General features: G+C 40.8%; 1 protein-coding gene across 1 annotated transcript in view; it reads right to left on the bottom strand.

The window, feature by feature from the left end:
* The window catches only part of snd1 (staphylococcal nuclease and tudor domain containing 1), a 163606-nt gene that overhangs the window by 131321 nt on the left and 13463 nt on the right, over positions 1-18822 (bottom strand). Inside the window, exons 10-12 of the mRNA XM_017706457.2 lie at positions 17602-17706; positions 8461-8562; positions 2622-2728 (exon numbers count right to left, since the gene is read on the bottom strand). Coding sequence (XP_017561946.1) covers positions 2622-2728; positions 8461-8562; positions 17602-17706 — 314 coding nt within the window. The remainder of the gene's footprint in view (positions 1-2621; positions 2729-8460; positions 8563-17601; positions 17707-18822) is intronic.

Genomic DNA, 18822 nt, shown 5'->3' with positions numbered 1-18822 from the left:
TCGGTATTGTGAGGTTAACTCCTTGTTATACCACCACTACCACAACTGTAAGTCTGGGCTTTAATTGGAGAATCAAGTTAAGTGTCAGAAGGGAGGTACTGCATAAGCAGGTGGAGACGACTGATTGGGGGGGGGGGGGATCAGATTAAAGTGCACAAACTTATTTCCCTCCTGTCCCACTTCTACATCTGGAACAAGAGGGTTTTTTTCCTGCTCATTTTCAAATTACAAATTGAGCAGCTCACAATGAGTGAAGCAGCCCTGCTGTAGTGATGTTCTTGTTTGCCAGCCTCCATCCATTACACACGAGCATGACACCTGGACGCCGACTCCCCCATGACTACAGAAATCAGGACTGGTGGAGATAAAGTCATGAGTGGGGCAAAATGAGGTGAACAAAAGTTAATCAGAAACACAAAGCCAACTTGATTGAAAGACTTTATGATTTGACCATCCTGCTCTGATAAAAATATATTTAAAACCTTGTAATCATGAGGTTTATGCATTATTCATTCATCAATTGCACTATCCATACTGCAGAGTCCTTGGCATTCTAATACAGAATCTAGCAGTAGAAATTATCAGGAGGCAGCATAGCTGGTCATAGAAGAGCTTTGCATGTGCAGAATATACAGACATGTTATGACTAGACAGTCAAACCGTCAAAAAGTCTTCTGTCTCAGTGACTTCTGTCTTTTAGTGGGAAAAGCACAAAATCCCCACTTTCAAAATCTAGTGTAAAGCCTTGCCAGAACAGCAGAGGCAGTTATTGCAGCAAAGGGAGGAAAACTCACTGTTTAGTCTATATCTGTGCAGCATTTTGGTATGACGTGAAAGCCAGATCTAACTATGGGAGCAAGCAGAAATATGGTGCACCAGAAGATGCAGGTCATGCAGCTATGTGGCTCAGCCCCAGGATCTGGGTGCCACCTGTTACCCACTCTGCTCGTTGCTGTTCGTTAGGGCGTGCTGGGTAATCAGTTCAGCCTTGAGCATAGAATGACCTAACACTCCTGCATCATGGCCTTACATATGAGAGTGTGCGTGTTGTGTATGAGACAGTGCGGACACACACTCAGTGTTCAATATTAACTACTGCAGGGCAAGTAAAACACTAAGCTGGGATAGCAGTGTTGAAAATCACCAAAATTTAACAATAAATGGCTCAGGATCATTTTAGGGACAGAAACTTATTTCAACTGCCCAGTCAGGCAAATAAATAAATAAAAACTACACTGAAACTCAAGTGGACTTCCCCCATCCTAGAGGTTTTGGATCTGAGCTCAGCTAACCTTATTTTACCCTTTGAAGAAAGGCATCAAAATGAGGGGAAGTAGGTATATTTAGGGGTTTCTAAATTTTATTAGGCCTTGTTCATTAGTCTCTCTTCCAGGAATCTACATTTTTAATGAGCAGCACTGCAGGCAGGAAGTTTGCTAGCTTCATCAAACTAGTTCAGGTAAAATTTAAAGTGATACACAACTTGCAAGCTCCATAAAATTTATATCCTTCACAAAGAAATTGATCTAACAGCTTCCTTCAAAATATGCCACAGTAAGAAAGACCCTAAGCTTTGGGAACTGATATAACATCCAAAAAACTCATTACTACATTCCATTAAGCCACACATCAAGAATTGTATATTACAAACCTATTCCCAAGAATGTTGGAACGCTGTGCAAAATGTAAATGACAAAAGAGAGCAATGCGCTCTGTTGCATCAACTCCTCTTAACAACATTCTGAAAGCGTTTGGAAACTGATACTGATAAATAGCTGTAGTTCTGAAAGTGAACCGTTTTCCCATTCTTGCTTGATATAGGATTTCAGCTGCTCAACAGTTCGTCTCCTTTGCTTTTTTATTTCATAATACACCAAATGTTTCCAACGGGTGACCGGTCTGAATTTCAGACAGGCCAGTTTAACACAGACTCTTCACTACGAGCCATGCTGTTGTGATATGCAAAATGTGGTATGGCATCGTCTTGCTGAAATAAGCAAGGCCTTCCCTGAAAATTGTGTCATCTAAATGGCAGCATATGCTGCTCCAAAATATTATATATACATACACATATACACACTATATATATATATATATATATATATATATATATATATATATATATAAAATCTCTCTCTCTCTCTCTCTCTCTCTCTCTCTCTCTCTCTATGGTGTCTTCACAGATGTCCAAAGTCACACATGCCATGCGCACTAAGCCACAGATGCTGGCTTTTAAACTATGCGCTGATAAGCCGGATAGTCCCTCTAATTTTTATTTCAAAGGATAAAGCATTCATAATTTCCAAAAAAAAGTTACATTTTGATTGGACCACAGAATACTTTCTCACTTCTCCTCAGTCTACCATAAATGAGCTCAGGCCCAGAGAAGACAGCAGCATTTGCAGATTTTTTTGTGTTGCTGGCATCAAATCCAAAGTGGGCATCTCTCTTTCAAAAACAATACAATTTCACAGTTTCAACATTTGATATGTTGTCTTTTATTGGTTTTATTCACATTTTGCTGAACATTTGATGAAAACAAGGTTGCAATTTAAATACACAGGAAAATCAAAAGTGTTGACTCAGAGGGATTGATATTCATGAATTGCAGCTGTACTTACATTCCTCCAATGGTAACTGTGGCACAGGTGCGTTCTGGGAAGGCAGGGACAGGGCCAGTTTCTGCAGCAGTAGTGGCAGCTCTGATGTAATCCACAGTGACGTTGACCTGAGAGCACACGCAAAGCACTCCAGTCAGTCACACCCAAAAGGCAATACTCCAACAAGCAACCTTGAATCTGTCAGGGGTCCAGCTATGGAGATATGAAGTGACCACTGGATTCTCATATGAAATATTTGCCGTTTGGCTGCTTATAACAAAACATCAAGTGTGACAGAATCATGCCTCAAAAGAGCAACACCTCTAATTTGTGTTCCATCCCGAGAATTTACAAATCATCTAAATGACTGGTACAGAACAAAACAATACATTCTCTGGTAAAAGACGGATGTATCGTACAGTGTCATCCAGTGAGGGCCTGAGAGACAATGTGAGAGAAAAATGTGTACAGACAAACACACATCTGTGTGTGTGTTTGTCTGTGGGCTACTATCCAAGGTCACCCTCAGTCAGTGTAAATCATGTCAGGCTAGACTGTAGATCTCCCTAGAGGAGTACCAACCATACATGGAAACTGTTTATCACGTATGGGGAACAAGCAGAGGGTGGGGTTGGGGGGGGTCAGGGCCATCGACATCCAAAGTGTAAATATAGTAAACATGAGCAATATCAATAGAACTCCAGTGCTAGCAGAACTCTCCAGCAAATACTTAATAACTGAACCAGAACAGTCCTATCCAAGATGGGAGGATAGCATAACTGTCTCTGGCAACCGCAAACCGATCATTTCACAATGAACCAGGAGACAGCAGTGTAAACAAAGTGCTCCTGTGTCAGATTTGGTCCCCATCTGTGCCCATCTCTGATGGAGGCTATTGTACCCTCCCATGGGGAACAGACAGCCTCTTGCTTTTCCTCATTAACGCTGAGCAAACACACAGGAACAGGTATTTAGAGAAAGGACACATTCCTACCCAGGGGGAGGCTCAAACCTGGCCATTCCACTGCCATCAAATTCTTGATGGCCATACAAAGAACAGGACGGATAGCCTGTCGCCCCGGCTGTTGGAGAGGCGAGCGGATATTAATCTGGAAGGCACAGGCCCAGCACGAGGACAAGGACACAGTCTTCCTGCCTCACTCTCAGACACTCTGCTGGGGTGCAGAGATGGATGCTATGCTCTTGAAATGTTTTTCAGATCAGGAACATGACACACTCTCACATTAGAAAGCATGTTTTAGGGCTCCAGAGTGGTCTAAATGTCAAAAGGTATGGCACATATAATAAAGCAACAGAAAACAGGACCCTTAGCATGAAAACTTTTGTCTGATCTATCCATCTGCCACAGAGAGAGAGAAGAATGTTACTCAGTCTGATGGATATAATGAAAATTCGTTTTGTCAAGGAATCCTGTATACTGTATAGACTCTTACATGTGCAGTTTCACAGACCCTGTGCCTGCCTCAACAAATGAAACACTTTCATCTCCCAACCTCTCTCCCTCTGTTTGGAGGAGACTGCTCAGCTCTAATATGCAGGAGTAATCAGCTCAACCAGCACTCCCCTTAAAGAACAAATAAAAATACATAATTAACACAATATTACCCCCCCCCCCCGGAGCTAATGTGCCAAAGAGTATGCAATGTGAGAGGAGAGAGAGAGAGAGAGAGAGAAGAAAAAAAAAGAAAGAAAGAAAGAAAGAAAGAAAGAAAGAAAGAAAGAAAGAAAGAAAGAAAGAAAGAAAGAAAGAAAGAAAGAAAGAAAGAAAGAAAGAAAGAAAGAAAGAAAGAAAGAAAGAAAGAGAGAGAGAGAGAGAGAGAGAGAGAGAGAGAGAGAGAGAGAGAGAGAGAGAGAGAGAGAAAGAAAGAGACAGACAGACAGAGAGAAAAAGAAAGAGACAGACAGACAGAGAGAGAGAGAAAGAAAGAAAGAGACAGACAGACAGAGAGAGAGAGAAAGAAAGAAAGAGACAGACAGACAGACAGACAGAGAGAGAAAGAAAGAAAGAGACAGACAGACAGACAGACAGAGAGAGAAAGAAAGAAAGAGACAGACAGACAGAGAGAGAGAAAGAAAGAGACAGACAGAGAGAGAGAGAGAAAGAAAGAGACAGACAGACAGAGAGAGAGAAAGAAAGAAAGAGACAGACAGAGAGAGAGAAAGAAAGAGACAGACAGACAGAGAGAGAGAAAGAAAGAGACAGACAGAGAGAGAGAGAGAAAGAAAGAGACAGACAGACAGAGAGAGAGAAAGAAAGAAAGAGACAGACAGAGAGAGAGAAAGAAAGAGACAGACAGACAGACAGAGAGAGAGAAAGAAAGAAAGAGACAGACAGAGAGAGAGAATGAATGAAAAGTGATGAGTAAGAGTGAAGGTGAGACAGAAAGTGAGAGTACAAGAGAAATTGCAAGTGGGAGCGATTGAGAAAGTCGGAGGGAATTAAAACCCAAGCGAGAGACAGAGTGCAAGAGCAGCCATCTGGAAAGCAGATGATGGATTTAAGAGTTTTCACTAGGCAATGTCTAGCTAACTAATAGCATCTCAAAGCAAAGCAGCTCTGGAACTTTGCGCAGTCCCACACACCAAGTGATCAGACCTATTTTGGTGGCCATATACTATGCACTATTCACCTATAAGGAACCCCAACAATGACCTGTTACAGACAACGCAATGCAGAAGCAGCCCATTTGAAAGCATTCCTGAAAGTCAACATCTCTGGTGAACAATGAAATGCAAACCCATCTTTATTAATGGACCTTAAAGAAAGACAGTGCATCCCATCAGAGTGCCTTTTGAAGTTTCGCACAGGCCACTCCAACTAAGTCATAACTGTTTAGAACTATTACCTATGATTGTCTGTTATTCCAGCTTTACTTCTGAGAAACCTTTTCCAGGTCTATTAGCACAGCTATTTGTGATGATTTAAACTGCATTCCACCATTTTAAGTGTCAATAGCACTTAGTAAAGACGGCTCCTACACATTCCACTTTCACAAAATTCGCTTTACTCTGTTTAATTAACAAGTGAATTACATCAAATATTCTTTACTCCAACACATCTGCAACAACAAGGAGCTATTAGGTACATGAATGACTTCCATTTGACTGCTGAAGCATAGCTTTACATTCGGAGAGCTTTACATTAGGAGAGGCTTCAGTGAAATATTCAGAGGTTTTAAAGAGATAAAATTGTCATCTTTTGTAGCTCGGCATTAAGCACAGTCACACAGGTAACAATGGCACAATTCAATAATACATAAGAGTAAAGTAAGCATGAAAAAGTGCATTTTACAGCATGAAGCTACTATAATAGACCCGAATGTCATTTTGTTGGACAATCAAACCATGAAATTCAATCTGACAGCCTTGTAAGACACACTTCTACTGGAAGGAGCACCATCATGCCGATGCAATTCCTTGGGTGGGGTATTAGCCCTGAGCCTGTGCACCACAGGTTAAACGCTTGCTCATGTGTGTATATGTTCAAGAGTGAAGGTGAGCCGTGCATAGCTGAACATGAGGGCTTTGCAGGCTTACATCCCTGAGTGAGGAATCTAAGGCACTTGGGCTAGGTGTAGTGGGGAAAGGCTGTAATCCATATTTTATGGATTAAATGTGAGCTGCCGGGCCCACACATGGCTGTAACTCCCTCTAAAGCTCAGACAAGGGACGACTTCATGTGTCTGCATTTGCTATCCTCCATGCACCCAGTGCTGCCTGCTTTGTTCAACGACAATTACATGGGTCTGCAATTCTCCTGGAGTACAAAAACACTCGTGTACATACACCACAACAACGGCACAGACCAACCCCAGACAAAAATAAATAAATAAGTGAAACTGAGTGTGCCCTGTGCAAAACGGGGAAAAAAACAAGTAAGAACTTTGGTTCTGTGTGCATTCACGTAAACACAGACATCAAACACTTCTCGCTTGCTTCTCTCTCCCTCTCTTTCACCTCACATACAAATGCACACACACACTTGCGAAACTCAAACGCTTGCAGTATACTCGCACCCACATAACAGGAACCACTTTGAGCGGGCGGGATTATCCGAATGTGCTCTTTCCTGATAAGTGGATTAATGCAACATTTTCATTTGACTTTTTCGCTGAGGCTGAGACCCTCTACAGAAGTGCTACTTATAAAGTTAGCCAAATCTAGCTTTGGATTATGTCACGAGTGAGCGCTGCTTCAATACGCAAGGTGGGGGGGACTGGGTGGGGTACATTTTTTTTTTTTTTTGGAGAGGGGTGGGAGCGAGGAGGCTGAAAAGAAAAGCGCTTCTTTGCGGCTTTCTCACCGCTCCCCAGTCCACAGTAAATTCCCCTCTCTGAGCCCATCCTCTCAGTGCTCTTTTCAAAGGAGAGAGCATGGCCTGAAACGGACTCCAAGTACAGTATCTCTCTGCTCCTCCCCTTCCCCTCTCCTCTTGCTGAGCTGACAGCTAAGGTACAGCAGGTATGAAGGCATGCGGAGATGCATACAGATGCAACTGACATTCTACGCAACATGTCTGGCTCCTACATGCAGATATATAGTCTCAGACGTCTCTGAAAACTTCTAAAGGGTGCCCTGGACTGTTACCAAGGAGATTGGAGGAGGCGTCAGACCATCAATTCAGGCTGGACTTTGACACAAACACAGCTATTTAATGAAGTCTGAGGGAAACTGGAGGCAGTAAACTGAGTCTTAACGCACTCTACAGCAAGCAGTGTGCAGGTTATGAGGAGACTCCTGGTGTAAACCTTAAGCAGTAATAACAAGAAAGTGAAATACTACAGTGCAATCGTTGCATCCATCAGTTTTGGACATCAATACACAGCAGCAGATGAGACATTTTACTCAGGATAAAAATTGGCCTGTCTTTGAATAGTAAAGAGGTCCAGTCATTGTAAAGGACCCGTTTTTATCTCACACTCTTTAATAGAGTGCTGAATTTTGTTAAATTTGGTCACTGCTGTTGCCAAGGTAGCCAGAGACAGAAGTGTTTCTCGCCTCGCAGCCAAAGGCCCATTATACACACACGAACACACAACCTTGTGTCCTAGCAACAACAAAACGAAACAAACAAACATTTCTAAAAACACTTTCCATGTTTACTGTATAAAGTAAGCACCAAGTTCCCAGACACACAAAAGAAAATCATTCGAAAATAATGTTCTTGTAACAGACTGACCAAAAAGTGGTGTGTGTCAGGCCTTAGGCTAGCCACTGCTGGCCTGTATGAATTAAGGATGAAGAATACAGAGTAGCTGAACTTGCAATGCAGGAAATAACCTGCAACATGCAATCACACCGGATCCTCCTCTCCAGTTCATTTTCACTTTTATCTGTTCACATTCAGAGACGATCACAGGTCAAGAAAACAGACTTGTAAAGGACAGATGCCCATGTGTGTACGCTGGTGAAATCCCAGTGGGAAAGAGGTCTTGCTATATTTATGAAGCCACAAAAGATTGAATATATGTGCAAATATATAGCAAATATGTGACTCACACTGAGGTTCTACATTAAATGGACCTCACAGCAGGAACATGTCATTACCCTGCATGTTTTAAAGCCCAAGCTATAAACCTCACTTTACACAACCCATTACCATTTAACACAGCCCTACATGATGAAGTGATTTTGGCCCCCGACCTTGCACTTTTATCCCACTGTACAATTATGGTGGGAACCTGACTCCAGGAAAAACATGGTCGTGTTTTAAGTCTTTGCCTTCATATCTGGGTTCAAGTCACTAAGAGTATGAAAAGTAAAAGCAAACCATAGGTAAAACTAAATGAGCACATTAATTGACAAGTTAATCTATTACAACTCAGTATTAAGACCTCACCTTTTTTCCTATCAGCTTCTTCCTCAGGAATTCTCTGGCCTCGAACATGTAAGGAATGTCATATAGTGGACGGAAGCGCTTGTCCTTGTCCTTGTTCTTTTCCTGAGGGACAGAAAAGGAAGGGGAGAGGGATGGGTTGAAAAGGAGAAGGATTCATTTTTTTTTTAAAATCAATGTTTTTAAATTAACTAATCAAATCATTCATAACAAACAAATTCACTCTTGAATGACTCTTATCCAAAGTGAGCCACCTTTAACTTCTACTCTGCAGGATCCTCAATTCTCCCCCTAAATATCCTCCCGCTACCTGCTTTCCTCCCCCTTTTTTGAATTTCAAATAATTCTGCCCTACCCACACCCTCCACATGCTGACAGGTTAGAAATGGCTGAGTAAGGGTATCACTGTGCTGATCAGATTAGAGCTCTTGGCTCTGAATGACAGTCACATAAAGCAAGGCACATTCTAAAACTGTAAACAGAAACTAAAATAAGATGCAAATCAGGTCATGTTCTCTCTTTTGTCAAAAACCCATCAGAAAATACCTATTTGAGACCTCCGCATTGCAGACGTGGCCAGGAGCATATGAATTAATGCCCTAGTCGCCTGTCATTGTATTAAAAATAGAAGAGTCGAAACGTTCGGTGGAGGGAAACTTATGTTCCTGTAAGCGTCAGGTGTTCGGGCTTGCTGATTCTGCACTGCCAGGTGCTGCAAGGCAGATGGAAGTTTTTAGATTCGGTTCATTCAGGGCAACACCACAAGAGTTTTGGGCTGGGGGGTTGGGGTGCTAGCTCAACCAGAAACAGAGTACAGGAAGCTAAAATCTGTTCAAAATCATGTTTGAGTTAGAGAAAGTTCAAAATGCAATGACAGCAGACTATGCCTTTGCTTGTGGAAGAAATTTATGCTCAGGGTAAATACTTAGGATTTAACCTATATACATAATCTTCAAAAAGAAAGTTCTTAAAAAAAATAAAAAAAATAAAACACCAACATTCAGAGCTAATTATCTTTCCTGCAAGCACTAGTAGAGAGGTGATCAATCCAGCAGAAGTTGGCAACAACCTTTCTTTTCCTAGCCAAAGTGCCTAATCCTGTCTTTCAATTAAGAATTCCAATCAAAGGTGAAATTCAGCTAATGCCATGTGGAGGGGGAGGGGGTTAGCTTGATGGTATAAGAGGGTGACACTGAGTGAGGAGGAATAAGCTTGATCCAAATGGTGCTGAACTGTGCCTCATTATGTAGATAGTGTTCATCAGGGAAGAGACAACCCACTTTCTACCCAACTATAAATAACGATGGCGATTCCTTCTCCCCAAGCAAAAATCAAAGGGAGGCAAGCAAGTGAGAGTGAGCGAGCACTCATGAGGGGGCTGGGAACATGTCTCGTCACCTTGTGCTAGGTTGAAGTGTTTGGAACATAGCACGTACCAGGCTCTCCACAGCGTGTATTCAGGACTGAGTGAGGACGATTAGAAGGCCATGTTCTATTGGACAAACAAAACAACTATCTACGTGCTGCCAAGCAGGCGCTGACCAGTTGAATTCACATCATTACATGGCCCATATGACTGGGTTAGCAACACATGGCTGCGGCCAAGAGGTTCAGTGGGCACGCACCGTCACACAGACAACAGACTTAAAGGCATGGATTCAACACAATGTTCCTTGTCCACTGACTGGGAGGGAAAGGATGTGTCTATTATATTTGGCAAATCAAGCACGTGCTGCTTGAACACAGCAAGTTGGTGACTGAATGGTATAAGAACATATGTGGATCTGAGAAGCAGACGGCTAGGACAGCAGGGGGGGAAAAAAAATCTCAGCAGCCATGTTAAGACATTCTTTTTAAAAATAAATTAACAAAAATAAAACAAAGCATAAAATATAGAATAAAATATACATGAGTAACATGACCAACTCTCTCTAATCAAAGAATGCCATTATCAGGCCATTATTTCTAATAACTGGCTATAGGTATGATGCAGGTAGACCCCTCAATCTTAATCTATTAGACCGAGCAAATATCACTTTCAAAACCAAACTCCAGCCTCATGGAGACCAACCATACCTTAAACAAACAAGGGACACAGTAAACTCACTCCAACTCAACTTGCACTGTAACTCATGAACAACAGGAAGCATTTGTTGCATTTAAATTTTATATATATATATATATATATATATATATATATATATATATATATATTAAATACTATATATATATTTTTATGCTTTATATATATATATATATATATATATATATATATATATATATATATATATTTTTTTTTTTTTTAATGATATATATATATATATATATATATATATATATAGTTGCATTTCTAACCTCAGCTGGGCCCACTGAGGCCTAGATTTTAAGCATTACATCAGTCATTTTTCTTGTCAATATACAAAATGAACGACTGATTGCTGTAAATGAAACCCAATATAACAGACTAATGCCTTCATCATTAATTTATTTGGCATCCCTACTAAGACTTAAGGAGGACACAGCATCATGGGTGCAAAGCTCCACTATTCTATAGCAACCCTTGTGCTCCATCAAACTCTGCTAAAGTGCACATTTTCAGTTAATTAGCCAACATGTATTATTCACATACACTTACTAGGTGCTTATCAAGGATGAAGGATGTTTTTGCACTAGTTCAAGAGAGCAATGTTAGCTAGCTAGTGTGATAGTAACTCTTGTATGACTAAGCCTAGAGCTGCTGGAGCTCCACCAGTGTTTTTCCACAACCCAGCAAATTTAAACAGTAGTTTGGGAATTCACCATACAGGTCAGTTCGCAAAGCCTCAGAGGCCACAGCAGGTCTTTCTTGCATGTGGGTTCATGTGTTAGCATAAAAAGATAAAGTACAAGGGTAAATCTAAGACTACTGAAGATGAAGGGCATCATATTAGCTCTGTATACAGTCACAGAGTAAGATACAAGCAAGCTTCATAAGATATGTATCTAAACTGGCCCAGTAATTAACTTGACATGACTGAACATGCACCAAGCTTTATGAACTTGCATGATGTCTTATGCATACAACATACTAAAAGATAACAATTAACAAAGATAATTAACAGCCGGGTAAATATTTAAAGGCCTTTGACCACCTATCACTAGGGCTAGGCCTCCCACTAGCTAAAGAGCACAACGAAGCACATTTGCAAGTTGCTCTGGATGAGAGTGCCTGCCAAACGCCTTGAACTTAAGTGTCAATAATGTAAAAACTAAGGGCACAATGATGGTTTCACAAGTCCCCAGAGAAATCCATACTCATTTTAACATTATACATTTGCGTTTGTGTTGCACTAGATTTAGTCTCATGTTACTGTTACCATGATTTCTTGTGTAGTATAGCGGTATGGTATTTTTTTTTACCATGAATATTACGTAGCAGTCTTTTATAGTAACTTTAGCTACCACTCATTCATATATCAACGGTGTAGGTCTACTTCAGATGGATTTTTACCAATACACAATTTCTCTTTATATCACACAGATAACAATTTGGCAGAAAGAACAGACACTATCAATTCCACCTGCAACATCTTAATGAATTAAAATAACTATAAACGGAAAACGTTTATTAACAAAAGACAAAGCACTGCCACAGTAACGGCTTTGACCGGTATTTAGACAAACGCATGTGACCTTGTATGCAAGACAAATGCCATCACTGGTGTTCATGATTATTAACTACAATCTTTCAAAACTGCTCAGAAAAGATTTGGGGACTACAATTTTTTAAGCTGTGCAGCAGATTCTCAGCAGAGCTGGGTCAGAACAAAGACTGGGCCTCTTGGTGACAAGTCCTGTTTAATATTCAAAGCCACTGCAACAAAGCTTCAGCCCTAATTTGGGCTTGCTGTGCTGTTGGAAGGTGCATGGCTGATCAAAAAACTCTAGTTTTCTTTCAACTCCGTCTCCAATTCTGAACTGAAACTGCTGTCCACACTCAACAGATGTAGATACCACTTCAAGATTTTATACAACTCTCAGCTAGGCCAACTTTTACCCTTAATATTACCCACCAATTTCAGATTCACTATTGGGTGGTAACAGCATTACTAAACTTTTACCTTTCTTCTAGTGCATGTTAGAACCACAAGATGCTGCATTAGCAATCAGAATGGAATATGGAGAATTAAGGCATGTCCAAACACCCAAAAACAAATCAAAACACACAGACACTGACTAATGATGCCAGCTGATGCCCAGCTACTGGCCTTGCCCTAAACGTTTTACTGGGTAATTTTGTGTTAGTACATTATATTAATCATAGAACAAAACTACAAAAACAGTAGAAGATAATGAAACTAGTATTTTAAAAGCTGTTTAGCTAGTGAGTTTGCCTTTTCAGGACTGCTCAAATCATAAGTGTGCAGTAAAATCAATATTTGCATTATATGTTTTTTTTTTAAGTCAAGTCACTAACAATCCAGACTGAACTAGAATTGATCAAGCGCTGAAAAACGTCTCAACACCAAAATTTGATTCAACATGAAGATGCACAAGAAAACCAACAAGCCATTAAACTACAGTGTAACAGATTCACTGACCTTATACAACAGGACTTATTTTACTGCTCATGAGCCAATTAGTCAAACAATCAATCAATTTGTACCAGTTTAGAGCCAATATCACTAATATATTGGTCACCAGTTTAACTGCTAAATGGACAGCTGATGACTGAAAAGTTACAATGGCTGATAACCGACACATTAGACTGATACACCACATCATTCATTTATAAGATTTTGATTACTGTGCTTGCATGTTTAAATAGCTGCCAGATGTGGAATAAATGGCTCATGCAACATCTGGCAGCTTCAGAACTACAATTCAATGGCCACTGAGCTATACTGTCCTCAAATACGATTTGAATATCACCACATGAATCTGACTGGGGGAATTCTTTTTCTACACTAATAACTAGAACATTAGGCAGGGAAGAGTGCTTGATTGGAAATTACTCAACCAATTGCGTAAAATGCGAGTGAAAACATATGACCCTAGACAAAATCAGACAGAGAATGCACACAGACAGGCTTTGATCATGCATACACACACTTATTTGTAAATTAGGAAGGAGGAACTAGCATCAGAAGATGCACAGTAAGGTCAAGCACACACTCAGTATGAAGTTAAACAGTTATTATCTCACGGTTTTAAAGAAGAGGTTTTGGGTCCACCACTATAAATTTGGATTCCAAAGTTACCCTGCAGACCTCACAACACGCGTGTGCACGCGCACACACACACACACACACACACACACAAACACACAGCAAGCAGCTATGAGTCACTGAGCTGTTCTGACAGCCCCTCCCTCCCCATTCTCTCTCCTTGTGTCCTCATGTGGATCCCGAAAAAAGCTGACACTACCACACAGCTCAAAATAGCTCCCAACAGCGCAAAAATATGCCTTAGTCTGGCCCAGAGAGAGGGAAGAAGCAAAAAAGAAAAGAGGGGGGAGAAAAAAAAAAAAAAAAAGGAGAGGTCATCAGCAGCACATGAAGTCACGTTTCACTGCAGCCTGCGTAAATGGTCCAGCAGCCTGTCAATCACAGTTTAGCTGTGGTGGGTGGGTGGGCAGGCAGGGGGAGAAAGAGCGAGAGAAGACTGGACAGCATTTGTCAGGGTTCATCTCTGCATTGGTCAACACAACAAAGCTCCTATAATGCTCACAGCAACATAGAAAGGAAGACTCCAGAAATTTAATAATAATAAATAAAAAAAATTCTCATGAAGGCAATGAGAAGAGTACAATTTCACATGTGATGTACTGAAAAGCAGTTGAGGTAGCCCTCCCAATCCTGCTGTTGGCTCAATCCCCTTTGAGAAAGGTAGGGGGGGGGGCAAGAGAGACAGGTGGATAAAGCTTAAAGGAAGAGGAGTAGGCAGGTAAACCACAGAAAGAAACTTCACATCAGCCTCTTCATGCTGAGTGTAAAACAATGTGTGTACATCTGTTTGCAGGCACATTTGGAAAAAGATCAAGGTGTGAATGACTAAACAGCATGTTAATTCTCCCTCCGGCTTTTTGATGTGGCTGCGTTACCATTTCACAATATGCAGACACATTAGCATGCCTTTAGAGGGCTAACGCTGTGAGGAGAGGAGAGAAATTGGACATAAGAAAAATATCAGAACAGCACACTGTTCTCAGTGATGATCCACTTGAAAATTAGGCACAAAGGCCAAAAATTCCAACCTCATATCAATTAAACTGATCTTTCCAGCTCCTACCCCTCCCCAAACGTGTACTATTATTTTATGAATACTATTCTATAAACTATGCCATCCTAAACTAGAATTGTCTAGAGAAGTCTTTCATCTTACACTGAAAAGTGTAAAAAGTGCTTTACAGGGGAGAATGCTTATAAAAAGATATCATGAAGAGTTCATACAACGTACAGCAGTCCTGGTCCAGTGTATAACTGCTCAAATTATTTTAAAAAAATTCAATGCTTTTTTTGCAAGACTAAGACCTCAACATACAACTCAATTTTTCTTTATATCTATTTTAAGACTTTTTGACAGATTTGCAGGAAGCCTGTAACTTACCAGTCAGATTTAATTAACTTACGTGGGTCTCCTTTTAAAAGACAATGATCCTATGACCGGCACCTTACTTTTTAGCTTGGCATCCAAAGCACAAACAATAGTGATGACGTATCTTCCTTATTTCACTCTCCCTCTCCATCCATCTCTATGACACAACAGAAGGCAGCAAGGCAACTAATGTATGCTGTTGAAGCATCTGGCACAGTCCTGCACTACAGAAGATTAGGGCTGCATGTTACTGTCGTGGGACCAGTAAAACGCTGCTGCATGTACATGGAATACACCCATTTAGAGCCTCAGCCAGCACACAGTTCTTACTGTAGTATGGTGTGGTCCACTAACACAGATTAAGCTTGGACTGCACTCTACTGCTAAAGTCCCAGAACCTCAGGTCTGAGCTCACAGGCGGCTAGATATTTGTGCTGATGTAGGATCAGACTGCCTTGTCTATACAATCACAGCAATAAAGGGATCGAGTGTGCTTTTAAGAACTAGGCAAGAAAATAAATAAATAAATAAATGAAAATACAGTTCATTTCAGGCAGATACTCAAAATCTCACAAATACCTGCATCAAAAGGATTTTTGAGGATTAAGTCTCAGAAATACTGTGCTCACCTTTCTAACTTGCACCAGTGGGAAAATAAGGGAAGACAACCTCTCTGCAACCCCTTCCCCCCAAAAACCCACCATAGTGGCTCACATTCCCCCTCACTGAAGCATGTGTACATGTTCTAAAACAATTCCAATCTTTGTTTTACAATCATGGCTGATCTGATTAATTCCAGTCTTAAAGCTACTGGGATCTACAGCCCTTCTGATCTAACTGCTTGTCAGAAGCCTTTACTCATAAATACAGAGCTACAGCATAACAATGCAGTTTATTTTTATCAGATCTGTATAAAACTGTTCTTTGCTCTCCCTTTCAAACCCATCCTCTTATACCAAAAAGCAAAAATGTTACAGCGTCTGAACATCAAACATACAGCACTGCCACTCAGAGCAATAAACCCTTTATTTCAAGCCATAATTTATTAGCAAGAAAAGCAGCCCTGTAGGCCAACTACACTACAGCACATTAATGGGCTTAAATTGGCACTGCTAAAGAAAGCTCCTTTTCTAATTTGCTCACTTGAAACAGTTTTATGGAAGGGTCAGAGGTCAAGACCAAGGCAGCCAATTGCAGAAATTTCTGTTCCTACGGACAATCATCTTCATTCAAGAATGACCTCCTTTGTAATGCACAAACACAGGATACATTCAAGATATGTGCATGCTAGAATAAAGCCACAGCATACGTGCTAAATAATAACACGAGGGAACCATATGCAAACGCGGCTCACAACCACGTAGCGCTTTCAGATAAGATTCGCAAAGAGCATAAGTGGAAAAATAAAACAGCAGTAACAAGAATATTAAGCTTGCAGCACTAAGTACTCATTATGAGCCATTTTGCTGAGGCACTGCAATATTTACTTCAAAGTGTCAGTATTTGTACATCATGTGAGTACTATAGTCATTTCCTCAGTCTCTTGTTGAGAAAATCACGTGAGATGTAAAAAAAAAAAAAAGAAAAAAAAGAATTTGAACTGATCCACAGAGTTTACTTCACAAATATCAACAAACTTTACCATGCCGCTTAATATCAATCATGCATTACAGTAGAGGCTCAAGGACAAAAGAAGGTTAAAACGGTTGTCACAGTACAATAATTTCTAGGTTTAGCAAAATTGACGTATTATATTCTCACATCACTTAATATTCTATGAAATTCCATCTTTGAAACGTGTGCAGTTTTTACAATTGTGTTAAGTTTTTTTTTCAATTTTGTGCACATGGTATTCAGGCCTGCCAGTTAAATGCAATGTATACAATTTGCTGGAGGCTTCAGATTGTTCTGGGAAAAAAAAAATAACTATAGAATAAATATAGAAAAATCAAGATAATAATGGGTATCCTTTCTGGAAATTTCTGTGCTTCCCTTCGATGTGATTTTGCAAAAAGAAGGTGTGCCATGCTTGACACATTCAGCAAACCAGTAGCTCTAAGCACTAGCACTGGGACTGAAAGGGTAAAAGTGGGGCAATTCTTAGTGCATAAAACAGGACTGCCATGACCAAATCAAAGAGACTGAAATAAATAAATAAATAAACGTTGGTGTCAATCAATATGTGAAATCCTTAAAAAAAAATTCTGTAATGTGCGCTTCCAGCACATGTCATGAAGAAGTCAGATAAGAAGATATGGCTCTTGCTTGCAATGCTGCAGTGGTAGCATCAGGTAAAGGGGGATGGTGTGAGGTTGGGCGCCACTAGTTCCCCCTGGTGTTCAGAAGAGCACACTCAAGCTGAAGGAGACTGTACTCTGCAGACTCTTTGAAAGATGCATGAAGTGACGAGGAACGCCCTTTTAAAACGGAGGGGGCTCTCTACATCAGCACTTTGCAAAGGGTGTATCTGACAGCCTGCACCCAGTGGATTCAGTAATGGCCTTAGTGAGGGAGAGCACCAAGGACACACAAACAGACTGGAACAAGACAAACACACAAACTTCTTACCTCGCCCTCAATCCTTGGGGGTCGGATGCTGGACAGGTGGATAGTCTTGTATTCGCCAGAGTTCAACTTCACAACAATAGCATCTGCATTCACAACCTGCATTACCTACAGAGAGAGGGAGAGAGGGAGAGAGGGAGAGAGGGAGAGAGGGAGAGAGGGAGAGAGGTTAAGCGAGTCCCTGTTCCACTTGAAGGACATGGAACATAGCTTGTTGCCAGAGAAACAGCTTTGTACATCCAACATGAGCAGAGCCTGATGAAGCGCACACACACCAAAAAAAAGAGAAAGTAGCAAATACACACTTCACCCACTCTCTGCTGACAAACATCTCTACTTTTCTCCTTCGCTTCAGCCGTCAAACCCTCTCATTTCACAATTATACCTCTATTACACTAACTGAACAAGCAGGGAAATAATGAAAGAGGAAAGGGTCATTCATTTCATTTGAGAAGCAGGCAACAAACAGTAGTTCAAATATACCATTTAAACACATTTCAGACCATTGAACCATCAGACGTCAGGCAAAGATGGAAAGGGTGAACATTCTTTCCTCAGACAGGACAGGAAAGCTAGATAAGCTAGACACAGAGCAAAAGAAAAGAGCAAGTGAGAGTGAAAGATAGCAGTAAAACAGACTTAAAGGTTAAAATCTGCCCTACTCAATAACAGTGATGGAACTGCTTTCTGCCATATGTTAGTGCACACATATGTAAAGAGCAGTTGCTGACCATTTCAATGAGGAACTCAACAGCATCCAAAGTCTGACCTTGTTTTGTTGGTAGCACTACCGCTTCAACACCTCAGAGATTACTACTTCAAATATGACCATCTAATCTGTGTTAATTATGAATAGCTTCACACTCGGAGAGAAGCAGAACAGACATTTGAACAGGTGCAGGTAATAGATTAGACAAAGAGATTTCAACGGGCAAGGGAGTGTTATTTAAACACACACACACACACACACACACACACCTCACACTCCAACTAAACGCAAGGAGACCAAATCTGTCTCCGCAGGCGATGGGTAGAGGAGGCGAGGCAGTTACTGGCAGGATTATCATGGCACAGAGCACCAGATCATTCAGCTATTAGCTGAGCCATCAGCGTGGAAAGGAAAACAGCCCACATACAAAAACAAGCACCCGCCTCAACACTCAGCAACTCTCCCTCAGACAGCACAGTCCTCACTCAGGGACAAACACATGCATACCCCCAAAA

Source organism: Pygocentrus nattereri, chromosome 11, assembly GCF_015220715.1.
Source record: "Pygocentrus nattereri isolate fPygNat1 chromosome 11, fPygNat1.pri, whole genome shotgun sequence".
Lineage (NCBI taxonomy): Eukaryota > Metazoa > Chordata > Actinopteri > Characiformes > Serrasalmidae > Pygocentrus > Pygocentrus nattereri.
Note: the sequence above shows the minus strand (reverse complement) of the source record. Positions and strands in the feature narration are given on the sequence as shown.